At 36.5% G+C, this 18,282-nt stretch overlaps 1 protein-coding gene across 1 annotated transcript; it reads right to left on the minus strand.

Moving 5' to 3' along the window:
- Positions 1-7,959: 7,959 nt before the first annotated feature.
- Positions 7,960-12,937, minus strand: LOC115439342 (transmembrane protein 100-like). The gene is made up of 3 exons (XM_030163174.1): positions 12,854-12,937; positions 10,654-10,734; positions 7,960-8,879 (listed from the first exon to the last, which is right to left on the minus strand). Exon 3 carries the CDS (start codon positions 8,842-8,844, stop codon positions 8,371-8,373), a length of 474 nt encoding a protein of 157 aa, XP_030019034.1. The 5' UTR covers positions 8,845-8,879; positions 10,654-10,734; positions 12,854-12,937; the 3' UTR covers positions 7,960-8,370.
- Between the last annotated feature and the right edge of the window lie 5,345 nt (positions 12,938-18,282).

Raw genomic sequence — 18,282 nt, forward strand, 5'->3', positions numbered from 1 at the left:
TTTATGACTTTTTTCATCTTGTTGCATCTTTTGTAATTTTTTCATCTCTGTCTTTTACGACTTTTTCCATCTTGTTCAGTCTTTAACATCATTGTCTACTTGTTTTGTGTCTTTTGTCATTTTCATGTTTTGTCTTTTACGACTTCTTTCATGTCTAGCGTCTCTTTTGACTTTTTCATCTTGTTCCATCTTGTGTCATGTTTTCATCTCTGGTGTCTTTTACGACTTTTGTCATCTTGTTCAGTCTTTAATGTCATCTACTTGTTTGGCATTTTTAGTCATTTTCATGTTTTGCGTTTTTTACGACTTTTTTCATCTCTAGCATATTTTACGACTTCATCTTGTTACATCTTTAATATAATTTTCATGTTGTTTTTGTGTCTTTTATGACTTTAATCTTGTGTCTTACAATATTTTTCATCTTTTGCATCATTTTCATTTTATTGTCTTTTATTTTGTTTTCGTGTTGTTTTGTCTTTTATGTAGTTTTCATCGTTTTCATCTTGTTGCGTCTTTTCCATTGTTTTCATTTTGTTGTGTCTTTTATGTCATTTTCATCTTATGTCTTTTATGTTATTTTTGTTTTGTCGCATAATAAACATCGTTATCTTATGTTATTTTCATTTTGTTTTCTGTACATTATAAATAAAACTGAAGACAGCAGGAGTATATTGTTGATCTATATTTTTTCTAATTCCATTAATTATTTAATTAGACGTTTCTATCTAAACGTAAAGCACATTCGTTGTGACCCGTTTTTTACAGTAAACGCTGGACGCTGCAGTTCCACAGGAAGTAAATGAGATCGACCTTTGAGCCCACAGGATGTTCTCCTGCTGATGTTTGACGATAACACGTTCATATTGTTATTGTTCGATCACATGACCTGAAACAACGGCTGTAGAGGAAGTCGCAGATTTACAGAAACAACAGATCGAATACAGACCGACAGTTGAGTTTAAGGTTAAAGGGTTTTTATTTAAGTCAAACTGACGCTGATTTAAGAATGAATTAAACTCCATAAATAAACTGTAAACACTTCAATAATTAATTATTAAGGAGAATTTAAAATGGGAATGAAAATATAGAATTAAACCGGTTTTATCGTGTATCTTTTTTGTCTTTTAAATTATTTTTGATTTTATCTTTTGCATTTTCATGTTTTCATCCACTTTTATATTTTTATCTTTTATGATATAATATTCTTTTATAAACTTATGAATTTAATAGTTTTTTTTGCCTTTTCCTTTTATTAAATATTGCCAAAAACACAGGAAATACTACAGAAATATAAATACTGCTTTCATCCTCTTTTATTTTTGTGTTTTATATGTTTAATATCCTTTTATAAACTTATGACTTGGACTTTTTTTGTGCCTCTTACATTGTTTTTATTTGGTTTTGTTTTGGATTTTCACCTTTTTGTGTCACTTATGAAGTTGTTTTTGTTGTGTTTTCTGTGTAATTTTTTTCTTTTATGATGTTTCATGTTTTTGTGTATTTTTGTTTGTTGAACTTTTTTTTGTGCCTTTTTAACATTATTTTAATTTCATTGCATCTTTTACATCAGTTTTGTCTTGTTATGTATTTTATGATTCATGAAGTTTGTTTTTATTGTTGCGTCTTTTATGTTGTTTTCATCCTCTTTTACATTATTTTTGTCTTATGTTGTATATTTTCACCTTTTTTTGCTGCTTATGAAGTTTTTTGTTTAGTTGCATCTTGTACGTTGTTTTCATCTTATGTTTTTTATGATGTATCGTTTTTTTTCTTGTTCCTTTAACATTATATTAATTTAATTGTCTTTTGCATCTTTTACATCAGTTTTGTCTCGTTGTCTTTTATAATTTTTTGTTGTTTTCATCCTCTTTGACATTATTTTTGTTATAGACGTTTTATATTCACCTTTTTTTTTGCCTGTTATGAAGTTTTTTGTTTAGTTCTTTGTTCTGTCTTGTATAATTTTCTGAAGTTTGTTGTTTTGTTGCATCTTTTTCATCTTAATGTGATTCTTGTCTCACTGTGTTTTTTTCATTTTCATTTTTCCTGTTATTTTTGTCTAATTTTCCTCTGACGTGTCGTGTTGTAGTATTTGTTTGATTATTTATATGATAGTTTATGGTGGTTCAGAAGGATATCTGATGCCTGTCTTGTGTTTTTTCCATCAGGATCATGTGTTTGGATCCAGGTCAGTCCTTCTTCTTCTGTCCTTGGATCCGATCTCACGCCTGAGGGGGAATTGGTTCAAAGTTTTGGTAAAGGGTGTGTCCAACACAACCCACTTCCTGTTCTGCGCCCGTTCCCTTTCATTTGCCGTGTCCCGGTCTCGTTGCGTGTCGGGCCTTTTCCGACTCAGTCCGTTAAACCTCTGGATTCAGGAAGGGAGGGTCGGACCGGGATTTCCCCCCTGGACCCAGACCTGGGCCTGGACCAGAAACACAGAGAAATACTAGAAATACGACAGAAACACTGAAAATACTACCAGAAACACAGAGAAGTACTAGAAATACGACAGAAACACTGAAAATACTACCAGAAACACAGAGAAGTACTAGAAATATGACAGAAACACTGAAAATACTTCCAGAAACACAGAGAAATACTAGAAATACGACAGAAACACTGAAAATACTACCAGAAACACAAAAAATACTACCAGAAATACTACAGAAACACAGAAAATACTACCAGAAACACAGAGAAATACTAGAAATACGACAGAAACACTGAAAATACTACCAGAAACACAAAAAATACTACCAGAAATACTACAGAAACACAGAAAATACTACCAGAAACACAGAGAAATACTAGAAATACGACAGAAACACTGAAAATACTACCAGAAACACAAAAAATACTACCAGAAATACTACAGAAACACAGAAAATACTACCAGAAACACAGAGAAATACTAGAAAGACGACAGAAACACTGAAAATACTACCAGAAACACAGAGAAATACTAGAAATACGACAGAAACACTGAAAATACTACCAGAAACACAAGAAATACTACCAGAAATACTACAGAAACACAGAAAATACTACCAGAAACACAGAGAAACACTAGAAATACGACAGAAACACTGAAAAGACTACCAGAAACACAAAAAATACTACCAGAAATACTACAGAAACACAGAAAATACTACCAGAAACACAGAGAAATACTAGAAATACGACAGAAACACTGAAAATACTACCAGAAACACAGAGAAATACTAGAAATACTACCAGAAACACAAAAAATACTACCAAAAACACACAGAAATACTAGAAATACGACAGAAACACTGAAAATACTACCAGAAACACAGAGAAATACTAGAAATACGACAGAAACACTGAAAATACTACCAGAAACACAGAGGAATACTAGAAATACGACAGAAACACTGAAAATACTACCAGAAACACAGAGAAATACTAGAAATACGACAGAAACACTGAAAATACTACCAGAAACGCAAAAAATACTACCAGAAATACGACAGAAACACTGAAAATACTACCAGAAACACAGAGAAATACTAGAAATACGACAGAAACACTGAAAATACTACCAGAAACACAGAGAAATACTAGAAATACGTCAGAAACACTGAAAATACTACCAGAAACACAAAAAATACTACCAGAAATACTACAGAAACACAGAAAATACTACCAGAAACACAGAGAAATACTAGAAATACGACAGAAACACTGAAAATACTACCAAAAACACACAGAAATACTAGAAATACGACAGAAACACTGAAAATACTACCAAAAACACAGAGAAATACTAGAAATACTACCAGAAACACTGAAAATACTACCAAAAACACAGAGAAATACTAGAAATATGACACACAGAAAATTCTACCAAAAACATGAGAAATATGACCAGAAGGACAAAAAATATTACAGAAACATGAGAAATACAACTACAAACACAAAAATCCAACATAAACAGATGGAGAACAAAGACAGAAAAACACAAATATCATCTCTTTTTTAGTTCTATTTTTCTTTGTGAAACTGAATGAAAATGAAATGAAAGTGAATGAAACAGAAACAGAATCTCAGATTAAATCGACTTTAATGGAACAAATGCACTTATTGATCATTTAAAGGCAATAAATAAAAGTAATTAGTTAAAGCTACATGTGAACTGTTTAATACAGTGAATAAACGACGTGGTTATTTATCAGGACGCATTAGAGGCATGCACAGAAAACACAGAAAACACATTAAAAACACATAAAACGCATTAAAACACATTAGTACCTTTTCCATGGTGGAGTTTCCATCAGCAGCGTTTACATTTACACACTTTACTTCAGGACTTTAAGGCTTTTTATGGAAAAATCCTTGTGTTTCACAGGTATTTATTCATTATTATATCAAATATTCATCAAATTTAAGGGAAAGTTAAAGTAAATGAAGTGTTTTTGTTGTAAAGTCATCAGATATTTGTCCAAACTACTGACAGTATTTTTTACTACAGGCCGTGTTCACGCCTTGAAAATCCTTTGGTCCGCTTATCTGGGTCGGATCAAATGTGGACTTACCAAGAGAATTTTCACTTGTTCCATTGCAGAATTTTTATTTTTTTTTTTGCTTAATTTAAGATTTTTTTTGCTTAATTCCGGATTGCTTTTTTTTTTTTTTTTTTTTTTTTTTTTGCTGAATTCAAGATTTTTTTTGGCTTAATTCAATTTTTTTTTTTTTTTTTTATTTTGCTTAATTCAAGATTTTTTTATTTTGCTTAATTCAAGATTTTTTTTTTGCTTAATTCAAGATTTTTTTTTTGCTTAATTCCAGATATTTTTGTTTTATTGGGGAATTCAAGATTTTTTTTTTTTGCTTAATTCCAGATTTTTATTTTTTATTTTTTTGCTTAATTTCAGATTTTTTTTATGCTTCAAGATTTTTTTTTTTGGCTTAATTCAAGATTTTTTTTTGGCTTAATTCAAGACTTTTTTTTTGCTTAATTAAAGATTTTTTTTTTTTGCTTAATTCCAGATATTTTTTTTTTATTGGGGAATTCAAGATTTTTTTTGGCTTAATTCAATTTTTTTTTTTTTTAATTTTGCTTAATTCAAGATTTTTTTATTTTGCTCAATTCAAGATTTTTTTTGCTTAATTCAAGATTTTTTTTTTGCTTAATTCCAGATTTTTTTTTTTTATTGGGGAATTCAAGATTTTTTTTTTTTTTTGCTTAATTCCAGATTTTTATTTTTTATTTTTTTGCTTAATTTCAGATTTTTTTATGCTTCAAGATTTTTTTTTTTTTGGCTTAATTCAAGACTTTTTTTTGGCTTAATTCAAGATTTTTTTTTTGCTTAATTCAAGATTTTTATTTTTTTTTGCTTAATTCAAGATGGGTTTTTTTGCTTAATTCAAGAATGTTTTTTGTTTTTTTTTTTTTTGCTTATTTCAATTTTTTTTTTTTTTTGCTGAATTCAAGATTTTTTGGTTTAATTCAAGCAAAAAATCTGCCAGTGGAACAAATGAAAATATCGTGGTAAGATTTCTTGAATTCATATTTTCCAGATGTATTGTCTATAAATCAGTTCTTCTATCTCACTGAAAAGTTCCTCTTTAGGTGTTTCTGTCTGATTTGAAGTGTGATGAGATATTTGGACTAGAAATGAGAAAAACCCACTTGGTCAGATTTAGATTTTTTCCAGTGTTGAAACGGCATTAAACGGTCGATCAAATGGTTCCGTTATTTATGAAGTAAATCCGTTTCTTTTGTCGCTGCTGCTCTGTTTTGTTGCGTTGACCTCCATTTTGCTGATGATTCAAACAGAATTATGGGATGTTTCTCATACCCCTCTGTTTATAGTGTGGTCTCTGTTTGGAGGACCAAACAGCCCCTCCCCTCAGACTCAGGAGAATGGGGACACCCCTACCCCTTCATGTGAATGTGCAAAATGGAGGGGGAGGGGTAAGGGGGAGGAGCCAAGGGCTGAATTGGGATTGGCCAGTACAGTACAATTTAGTGATGGTGAATGTAAAAGCGCTCTTGTTTGGATGTTTCTACTGGATTATGCTAACTGTGGAGCAGCATCGTTAGCATTGTTAGCATCTTTAGCTTTAAAACATCATCTTAAACATGTCGGACATTTTAAAACCCTTAAATGTTGTGTAGCTTCAGTATCCGGTCCACCCCCAAATCCATCCTGTGTTCAGACCTTTACATTAAAGCTGAACATGTGGTTGTTTTTTCCAGAACTGATGTTAATACTGGGTCTGTAAAAACCTGCATCCACCATCAGAGTCTCCTGATTCTGGTTCTGGTTCTGGTCCAGACCTTTACATCCATCATGTGAGCGTCACCGTGAAGATCTAAACGACGTAGAAATGTGAAATACTCGCCTGCAAATATTTCAACCCCAGTGACCGGTTCAACAGTGAAGGTTCTGATCTAGTTCTGACTGAACCGGGTCCTTGTCTTCAGTTCCTTTGGTTGAAGTAACGTCCTAATGATCCTGACAGTCGAGGTGTTGGGTGACGATGCTCCATGCTCCTTCAGTTCATTGTCTTTTATTGTATTTAACATTTTGTTGATGTTCTCAGTGGGATTTAAAGTTAATTATTTACCGGAGAACACTGAAGAACTCCACACATTGTGTTTTTACTGGAGTTACATGAATATGCTAATGGAACTAGCATTATGCTAACGGTTCAATGTGGACTGTACAGATGTGGATCAGGTCTGGTTCTTCAAACAGGTTCCTAGTGAACCAGTCTACGATCAAAGGTGTTTAATCAGCAACGGATGGTGTAGATCAGGGGGGTCAAACATATGGCCCCTGGGTCCAAACCGGCCCCCAAAGGGTCCAAACCGGCCCCGTGGGTTGAATTTGTGAAATGCAAATATTACACTGAAGATTATATGAACTAAAGTGGATCAGACCAATAAAGTACTATCATAATAACCTAGAAATAATAAATACAAATGTTTCTCTTTATTTTAAAGTAAGAAAGTTAAATTACGTTAAAGTGTTTACATTTACAAACTGTACTTGTACAAAAAAGTGTGAATAACCTGAAATAACTTAAGAAAAATAAGGGTAATTGTACGAATATTCTGTCTGTTATTAAAGGTTTTGTGTATTTTTAGATCCACTGTGATCTGTTTGTTTTTACCTCCGCCAGGAGGTATTGTGATCACTTTGCTTTGTGTGTTTGTTTGTTTGTTTGTTTGTTTGTTTGTGTGTTTGTTTGTTTGTTAGCAAGTTTACGGGAAAACTCTTCCACCCATCTTTCCCAAATCTTCCCCACAGATAGGCCTAGGCCCTGGGACCAACCCATGAAATTTTGGTCCCAGTAGGCCAAAGTTCAAGGTCACAGCAAGGTCACAACATCTACAATTTTCCATCTGTCATCATTGAGACATTTTGGAAGATTCATCAAAAATTCAAAACGACTCTGATTAGCCTCCAATTGGATCCACCTGTAGCTTAGAACAATATCTTGTATCTGGAACTAAATTGTCCACATCCACTGTGGAATGTGGACTCTGTGGACATTTACATTAAGCATTGAAAATCCCATTTACCACACATTTAAAATTAGAACTCAACTAATATTGACATTGATATCGATTGATTAATTGGACAGACACATGACTGGTACCAAGCTTCCACTGTTTCTGCTGTATGGAACAACCTGGAAACTGTTGAGTTTAAACAGACAGAGTCGATCCACACATGCACACTGTTCAGGGTGGTTGGTGGAGGTTTGCGTTCTGAACACTTGTAATGAACATGTGGAAATGATAAACTGAGGCAGAATATTGATAAATTGCACTTTTCTGATGTAATTTCAGGCTGTTCATGGTTGTTCAGGTTATTCATATGTTTTTAAAGGATGGTTTGTAGATGTAAACATTTTCATGATGTAATTTTTTTTCCCCCCACTCTAAAACAGATATAATAGTTTGGAGTTGGCATTATATTAATAAAAATATATTAAATGTATTCATATTTATTATTTTGTTTTTATTTTCCTGGTTGATGGGATCATTTTGGGCTGAATGTGGAACCTGAACTAGAACGGGTGTAACACCCCTGGTTTAGAACATCATATGGGAACATGTTCTTTATTTACCTGTCACTGTTAGTTTGTATTTGTTTGTTGTTTATTTGTTGATGTTCAAGTTAAACCAGTCTGTTTAGTTTGAGTCTAAACTTAAACCCTGGTTCAGGGTTTGGGTTCTCAGAGTTCTATTTGGTTGTTTTCTGGTCCACTGAACCGTCTCAGATCCAGTTTGGGTCCAAAAGCTCCAGTTTTAGAATCATGTGGTTCCATGTGGGTCAAAGGTAGATCCGGTCCAGTCCAGTCCGGTCTGGTGTGGTCCAGGTTGGACCTCTAGGCCACGCAGTGACCCTGGTTAGCCATGAGCGCCGTCTGACTCTCCCTCCGTTTGTCCTTCTTCTTCCTGGTTCTGAACCTCCAGCAGAGGGCGCTGGATCCCAGCAGGCCCAGTCCGGCCGACAGCAGAACCAGGCCCAGAACCGAGATGGTGGACCCGTGGGAGTTGAAGGTGTAGGCCACCGCCGTCACCACCACGCCGGCGATGAGGACCACCACGCCGAAGGGCACGGTGCAGCGGTAGCAGGACATGTCTGCGCCGCCGGTGGCCGCCGTCAGCTGGACCTCGTTGACGTGGGGGACGCGTGTCGTCACGACGACGCCGTGGTCCCTCCTGGACTTCTCGCGACTCAGCTTCTCAGCGGAGATGGACGTCGGGATCCTGGAGGCGCTCCGAGGAATCCGAGCCCCGCCCTTCATGTGCGGGTCGTCCGGCATCGTGATCTTACTGGCCAGGAACAGGTGCGCCATCTTGGTGCTGATGTCAGCCAATCACAGAGCAGCAGCTAAAAAACAGGAAACAGGCACGATGTGAATCTGAAAATGAATGAAACAAACGCATGCAGGCTTTTCTCATGTCAAAGTGTAGTTCCTGGAATCCTCTCTTCATGTCCTAATCCCTCCTACCTGAGTAGTTTTGGCTAAAGCTAACCAAGTAGCATTAGCTAGTGAGCTAACATTAGCTCGTGAGCTAATGGTAGGATTATTTTGCGTCATTGTGGTGGCTTCACAACATTGATAACACACAGAAAAGACAAACGTTTGGTGAATCCATCACAAGAAATTAAACAAGGTGACAATCATGCAAAAATTAATCATTGTACAAGACAAAACAACATGAAAAACTCCAAAATCAGGTACATAAACACAGTATTAAGACAATAACCTTTATCCTGACTCAACTTCACCTTTTAAGAAAGAAGCTAAAACTGTAAAGTATGTGTAGAAATAAAAGCTGTAGCTTAAAAAAATAGAAGGTCAAATACTGTCATGCATCTACAAAAAGTACAGCATTTAGTGTCAGACGTCCTTAAATCTGTTATAATAGACAAAATGAGTCCCTGCATCTTCAAAACACTGATAACATTTGAAAAGAGGATCCTTGGTGAATCCATCACATAAGAAACAAACAAAACCAAACAAAACAAGATGAAAATGATGCCAAAGACAATTATAGCACACAACAAAAACAGCATAAAAGACAAAAATCAGGTTAAAAAAAAAAAAAAGTAACTTGGAAACAACTTTTAACCAGACCTTAGCCTGACTGGCTAATATTAGCTAGTTGTGCTAATCTGTTTACCAGTTTAGACTGAAGGAAAAGATGAAAAGTTGTAAATGTTGTAAAAACCAATAAAAACCTTTGTGTTGTAGAACATGAAACTGCTGAGGTACAATTTACTGTGATCAACTTTTCTACCAGTGAAGATTAACAGCAGTATTAGCATTGAAATGAGCTAATAATGCTAACGGCTAAAGCTAAGTATCCATCTCAACACCTGGGTCAATCCAAATCATGCAGATTTATGTGTTCAACTATAATGTAAACAGTTTCCAACAGCTGCTGGAAATGGTTGCCATGGTGATCAGCCTGGCAGTCACTGCAGGGATGTGTATATTCAGTTTGTCTGTGTGCAGTACATATACTATATATGCAGTACATATACTACACATGCAGTACATATACTATATATGCAGTACATATACTATATATGCAGTACATATACTACACATGCAGTACATATACTATATATGCAGTACATATACTATACATGCAGTACATATACTATATATGCAGTACATATACTACACATGCAGTACATATACTATATATGCAGTACATATACTATATATGCAGTACATATACTACACATGCAGTACATATACTATATATGCAGTACATATACTATATATGCAGTACATATACTACACATGCAGTACATATACTATATATGCAGTACATATACTATACATGCAGTACATATACTATATATGCAGTACATATACTACACATGCAGTACATATACTATATATGCAGTACATATACTATATATGCAGTACATATACTACACATGCAGTACATATACTATATATGCAGTACATATACTATACATGCAGTACATATACCGTAAATGCAGTACATATATATGCATTACATATACTGTATTTGCAGTACTTATACCACATATGCAGTACATATACTATATATGCAGTACATATATATATATGCAGTATTTATTCCATATATGTAGTATTTGTGTCCAGTTTGTGAGTCGGTACCTTCGATGGTGTTGAACTCAGATTTGTCTGAACAGCATCATCGACCCGAGTTGTCCTGAAAACTGTCAGAAGAAAACATTCCTGCAGAAACACACACACACACACACACACAAAACAACAGAATCTGATGTTGAACAGAGTCTGGATCATGGTCTGAACCTGGATTAACTGGACTTGGAATCTGTGCATCTAAAGAACAACGACATGTAAAAGGACGAGTTTAGACAAAGACGCGTCTGTTTGTAAATTTATTCAGTTTAATTAACGACACACCCCACATTTAAACAGGGACAGAAATGTGTGACCTAAACCACATCGACTGGACATTATTTATGAAGACGCTGCAAAAGAACTACAAACAGGAAAAACAACAGAGGACAGTCCTTTTACTGGTCTGGACCAGGACCAGGGCTAGAACCTGGACTAGAATCAGGATGAGGACAAGGGCCTGGACCAGGACAAGGACTAGGATCAGGAGTAGGACCAAGACTACGACCAGGATTAGGATTAGGACCAGGACTAGGACTGGGACCACACCCATGACTAGGACAAGGACCAAGAACTGGTTCAGGACTAGGACCAGGAACCAGACTGGGACCAGGACTAGGACCAACAATCGGACCAGGACTAGGAAAAGGACTGGGACTAGGACCATGGATCTGGTTTCTCTATAACAGTGATTTCAAGTTTAATTCTCATCCTGCTGAGGAGGTAAATAATAGTTATACTGTACATTATTTTATTTTGTATAATTGTGAAAAATTATTAAACCACAAAAAATGGAACAAAAACAGCGAAAGTAATGAATATAATGAACAAAATAAATTTTAAAAAGCTGTAAAAAATAAAATAAAATGTCACATGAACAAAATAATGTGACTTTTTTATGCTCAGTTTATGATATGTTTTACCAAAAGTTACATTTTCTTCAGTTTATCAGTTTTTGATGTAATAACCTCTGAATTTACTTTAATGACCATCTACATGATCAGTGAATTAAATATAGAAAACACATGATTTATACTGAAAAATGCAAAATACAAAAGATAATATAATAAAAGTCTAGTTGTTGAGAACAGTTTGTTTGGATGTCACCACAAAAACACACATTTTAGCTTCTAAGGAGTTAAAACTGTAAAGTATAAATGTAGAAATAAAAGTTATAGCGTACAAAAAATGACAAAATGTAAAATACTGTGATGCATTTACATGAAACATTAATTTAATGTCTGTCAGTTTATTGGCTTCATTTGATCATTGAAGGTAAAAACATCTGGACTGTAAATATCTGTTTTTCTAGTAATAATACAGTAGTTTAGTCCAAAAACACAATAAAAATACAAAATCATTCACTCACGTCTCAGGTGAAAACACACGAGAAACATGAAGTATGTTGACAAAATACAACTGAATTAAATGATAAATGAACTGAAAATGAGCCGATAATGATTCAAACTCCATTACATCGACCCGTGTCTGAGTTTTTCTGTCAGGTTTCTCTTCATTTTCAGAATCAGATGCAGAAAATAAACCTCACATGACATTGTTTAACAGAAAATCATTGCTGTTGATGCAATTTTCTACTGTTTCTACAAAATTATGGCTCATTTTGTTCCAAAAATCTGAATTAGATTCACAATTAATGGAAAATAACACATCAGACGTGTTAAGTTTTATAAAAATCTGTCCACTTCAAACTTCAATTCTATCAAAATATCACATTCACTGCAAAGAATATATTTAATTTACAATTTTATGTTTGTCTCCATTTACAGAATTAACTTAATATTTATTTTGACACAATTATTTAATAATGTCAGAGCAGATTGAGGAGAAAACGATAATTTCGCCCACAATTCACTGCAGTGTTAGTATTAAATGCAGATAAACTGATACAGAACTTGTCTTTTACCCTTAAATTCTCATAATTTGCTTGAACTGTACAATAAAAGCTCCAGAAATGGTTTTAAAAATGGTATTTTTACGTCTAAATTAGCAGAATTATAATCCAAAGCCTCATTAAACCCTGATTTCATTCACTTTTCAGCTTAATCTGATATTTAATGTTTAATGAAAAAGAGAAAAAAGTCCAGTTTAAGTCAAGAATGAAACCTTTAAAGCTCCTCAAACTCTGTAAATCCTCATTTCCGTGTTAATAACTGATCCAGATTCATTCCATGTGTGAAAGAAAGCGTCTTACTGCTGCCGTGGGTCCGGTCCAGGTTCCTGTTGGTTCTCCTCAGGTTCTTCATGGCTCTGTCGGCAGAATAAATGTGGGAAACGTCTCAATAGAAGAAGTTCCCTCCCCTCGCTCAAACCTCCTCCTTCTGGAAAACTTTAACCCTTTACCCCCTGAAGCAGCTGCAACTGGAAACACTTCCAAAAAAAAAAGAAAAAAGAAAGAAAAACAGGGTCGGTTAACCTTCCAGTGTCTGTAAAAAAAACACATCAGGCTGGTGAAAGTCGCAACAAGACGCTAAAAAAAGCAACATGGTGGATGAAGTTGCAACAAAGTGAAAGAGTCCCAAAAAGACGTATGAACTGCAGCGATGAAAAAAAGTCACAATTAGTGGTAAAAGAAATGCAGCAAGGTGGAATAAGTCACAGCAAGGCAAAAAAAAGCAGCAAAAAAAAAATCTGCAACAGAGCAAAAAGGTCAGAATAAGACATATAAACTGCAACCATGCAGAAAGTCGCAACAATGCAAAAAAGCTGCAATTAAAGTAAAAAATGCAACAAGGTGAGAAAGTCAGGGCAAGATGTTAAAAAAGTAACATGATAGGAAAAGTCGCAACAATGCAAAAAAGTCACAATTTAAGTAAAAAATGCAGCGAGGTGAAAGACAAGATATAAAGAAAAAATGCAACAAGGTGAAAAAGTCACGGCAAGATGTCAAAGTAACAAGGTAGGAAAAGTCACAACAAGGCAAAAAAAAGCAACACGGAAAATTTTGCAACAAAGCAAAAAGCTCAGAATAAGATGTATAAACTGCAACCATGCAGAAAGTCGCAACAATGCAAACCCCCCCACAATTTCTCAAGTTAAAAAAATGCAGCAAAGTGAAAGACAAAAGACGTAAGGAAAAAATACCAAGTGAAAAAGTCGCAGCAAGACATAAAAAATGCAACAAGGTGAAAGAGACATGACAAGATGTTAAGAAAGTAACAAGGTAGGAAAAGTCGCAACAAGGCAAAAAAAAAAAAAAGCAACAGAGAAAACTTTGCAACAAAGCAAAAAGGTCAGAAAAACATGTATAAACTGCAAACATGCAGAAAGTTGCAACAATGCAAAAAAAAAACAACCCACAATTAGACAAGTAAAAACTGCAATGAGGTGAAAGACACAAGATATAAAGAAAAAACACAACAAAGTGAAAAAGTGACAGCAAGACGTTTAAAAAAAAAAAGTAGGACAAGTCGCAACAAGGCAAAAAAAACAACACAGAAAAAGTCCCAATAAGACGCATAAACTGCAACCACGCAAAAACTGACAACAATGTAAAAAAAAAAAAAAGTCACAATGTCGTAAAAATGCAACAAGGTGAAAAAGACACCAGATGTAAAAAAAAAAAGATGCAACAAGGTGAAAGTTGCAATACGATGTTAAACAAAGTTGCAACAAGGCAAAAAGAATGTAACAGAGAAAGTGACAACAAAGCAAGAAAAAGTCCCAATAAGACGTATAAACGGCAACCATGCAAAAAGTCGCAATAGGTCGTAAAAAACACAATAAGGTGAAAAAGTCGGAGTTCGACGTCATCTGTTTGTTTTGTTGGTCGTCAGATCTGGGTCATTTCATCCGTTAAATATGACCCAGTTCCAGGTCCAACTGTTTTAACGGCCTCCATCTGGTCCTCCTGTAGATCTGGACCACATAGACTGGATCTGTAAAAGTGTCCCTCATGGTCCTCTTCCTCTGGAGACGCAGGTAAAGTTTGTGGTGGACTCAGCAGATCTAAACCCAGAACTGGAGCTGAATGTGGGTCACACCTGCACCCAGACCTGCAAACGCCACCGGATCCAGATGTGGGACCCGACGGTTCAGAACAACAACATCCATCACATGAAGAGTCTGAACGGACCAGGACACATGAGGACGGTCCGACCCCCCTGAGGACACATGAGGATGGTCTGACCCCCCTGAGGACACATGAGGACGGTCCGACCCCCCCTGAGGACACATGAGGACGGTCCGACCCCCCCTGAGGACATGTGTGGACGGTTCGACCCCGAGGACACCAAAACGCTCAGTTCACATGGATTCAACACAAACAGGGTTTTACAGCAGAAGAAACTGGAATCAACTGAGCTGTGGTTATTTATTGTATTTTCTTTCTTTCTTTTTTTTTGTGACTCATTTCATCAAATGTTTTTACTGTCATTTTTTTCATCCTTTATCTTTTGCATCATTTCTGTTGTTGCATGTTTTATGTTTTAATATTTTTAATGACTTATTTGACTATCTGTTATATTATGTTTGTCTCTTTCATCTCGTTTCGTTTGTGTTTTTTTCTGGTGGATTCTTCGTAGACTGTTCTTCTCGTTGTTCGTCGGCGTCGCCTGAACTCGTCCTGATGTTTGAAGGCATATGTGTTCGTAGGGTTAGCCCAGGTGACCCTTCAGTCCAGATCAAAAGGCTCCTCAGGGGCCTCATCAGGGCCTCATCGGAGCCTCCTTTGGGCCTCCTCTGGGACTTTATTGGGGCCTCATCAGGGCTCCTCAGGACCTCCTTGGGGTCTTTGTCAGGGGGCCTTGCCATGGTCTCATCGGGGCTTCATTGGGGCCTGGTTGGGTCCTCCTTGGGTCCTCCTTGGGGCCTCCTTTGGGGCTTTGTTGGGGCCTCATCAGGGCTCCTCAGGACCTCCTTGGGGTCTTCGTCGAGGGGGCTTGTCAGGGTCTCATCGGGGCTTCACTGGGGCCTGGTCGGGTCCTCCTTGGGGCCTCCTTGGGGACTTTGTTGGGGCCTCATCAGGGCTCCTCGGGACTTTCTCGGAGTCTTGTCGGGGCCTTTTCTGGTGCTTCAGTAGGGCCTCGTTGGGCCCTCTTTGGGTCCTCTCAGGGGCCTCATCAAGGTCCTGCTGAGGGCCTCCTCTGGGGCTTTGTCAGGTCCTCTTTGGGGCCTCGTAGGGGTCCTTCTCTGGGTCTTTGTTGGGGCCTCTTTGGGTCCTCCTCGGGGGGGGCCTCCTCGGGTCCTCCTCTGGGGCTTTGTTGGGTCCTCTTCGGGGCCTGGTAGGGGTCTTTCTCTGGGGCCTCCTCAGACCCCGTGACCCTCCTTCCACCCAGATCCGGAGCAGAAATCAAAGCCTGTTTGTTTCTGAACAGATGTTCCCAGCTGGAGCCGACGCTGCTGCCAGAGCCTGGAAACCAAACCTCCTCCTTCTTCTTCTGCTTCTTAAATCCAGGTCCATGAAGTTCAGCACACGAAGGAAAAGTGGAAAATGTGCAGATGTGTGCGAAACATCTGGAGGAAAACCACAAAACATCACAACATCAAAGGAAACGACAATAAAACAACCGGAGAAAAGTGGAAGCTCACATTCAGAGTCAGGATTTATTCTTTCACAAAGTCACTAAAAGGAAAAAAAACCATAAAATACACAAGATGAAGACGACAGAAACTGCAAAGAGACAAAAAACTCACAAGATGGAAAAAAAAAGGATAAAACAATGTTAAACAAAGGCAAAAAAAGCAACAAAGTGAAAAAGTCCCAGTAAAACGTGTGTAAACCTCAACACTGAAAAAATATCACAAGTCCCTATAAGTCATAAAACTGCAACATGAAAAAGTCAAAATGAGACGTAAAAAACACAGTAAGGTGAAGAAGTCGCAGCAAGAAGGAAAACAACAGAACAAAGTGGAAAAAAGTCACAATTAGACCAAAAAAAAACAAAAACAGCAAAAACATGGAAGAGTCACAACAAGATGGAAAAAAAAGTAACTAAGTGGAAAAAATCAGGTCTGGATCTGGTCTTGTTCTAGTCTGGCTCTGGTCCCATTGTGGTCCAGGTCTGGCTCTGGTCTTGTTCTGGTCCGGTTCTGGTTTTGTTCTGGCCTGGCTCCGGTTCAGTTGTGGTCTGGTTCTGGCCCAGTTCTGGTCTAGTTCTGGTCCAGTTCTGGTCCGGTTCTGGTCCCTGGAGGCCTGGTCCTGCTTCCTCTTCCCCACAGATGTTTTGTGACTGTGCATTCAAGTTACACTGGACCATGTGACGTTCAGGTGCGTTCGGCGCCGTCGGTTTTCTTTGGCTCGGCTCTGAATGGAAACGTCGACTCTGCAGATCCACGGTCACATGGTCCAGGTCCCAAAATAAACCCGGAGTCTGGAATCGGACTCACGACCCCATGAGGAGACGAACCAGCTGGAGTCCACCAAAACTTCAACAACACACATCATCCTTTTACTGAGATGATTCAGTCCAGGACGGAAAAAAAGAAGAGGAGGAAAAGACCGAGAAGATGTGAAGACACGACAAAGTAGAAGATGAGACAAGATGGAAATGAAATGAACATGATGTGAAAAAGAAAAAAGATGAAAAAGAGTAAAAAAATAGGTCAAAGAAGAGATGGAAATGAAATGAACGTGAGAAAAAAATGTAAAAGATGAAAATGATGAAAAACGGATGAAAAATTATTTTAAAAATGACACGAAAATGATACAAGACAAAATGAAAAAAGAATGTAAGACATAAGAAAGAAATGGAAAAATATATGAAGTATGCAACCAGAAAAAGACGAAAATAAATGTAAAATGTGAAAATAAAAATAACAGATCAGAACATGAAGATGTGACTAAAAAAATAAAACAAGAGAAGAACTAAGATGAAAACAATTTAATAAAAGACACAATAAGATGAAAATTATATAAAAGTAAGAAAAGACAAGATTAGACAAAAACCTAAGATGTAATGAGATGAAACAGAGAAAAAAATTAAACCAAAGATACAATCATAAAACGAGATGAACTGATGGAACAAAGGATGTAAAAGACATGACAAGAAGGTAAAAAATGAGATGAAAAACAAAAGATGGGATGAAAATGTCATAAAAGACTCAATGAAAATGGAGGAAAAATGCAACAAGGCAAAAAGACACAATACGGTGAAAATGTCTCCATACAACGTAAATACAACAAAAAGACAAAGTTGTAATCAAACAAATAAATGCAACAAAAACTTGCAATAATACATAAAAATACAACAAAGTTATAACGTCACAATAAGACATAAAAAATACAACACAGTAGCAATAAGATGGGAAAAAAAGTCAGAAAAACAAAAAAATACAACAGTTGCAATAGCATAAAAAAAAAACAAAAGTTGCGACAAGACATCAATCAATCAGTTTATTTACATAGCGCCAAATCATAACAAGAAAAGCACTTGGAGAACACAGACCTCTGCCAAGACAGATCTGCCCCCCCCCACCCGATGACCGCTAAAATGTAATCATTTCTTCCTTGTGCCAGTATCAACATTTCCTGAAAATTTCATGAAAAGCTGTCTACAACTTTTTGAGTTATCTTGCTAGAAACAAACACACAAAGCAAAGTGATCACAGTACCTCCTGGTGGAGGAAAGAAAAGTTCTCACATAAGAAAGATGCAACAAGGTAAAAAAATTCCAATATTATTAT

This window comes from Sphaeramia orbicularis, chromosome 19, assembly GCF_902148855.1.
Source record: "Sphaeramia orbicularis chromosome 19, fSphaOr1.1, whole genome shotgun sequence".
Lineage (NCBI taxonomy): Eukaryota > Metazoa > Chordata > Actinopteri > Kurtiformes > Apogonidae > Sphaeramia > Sphaeramia orbicularis.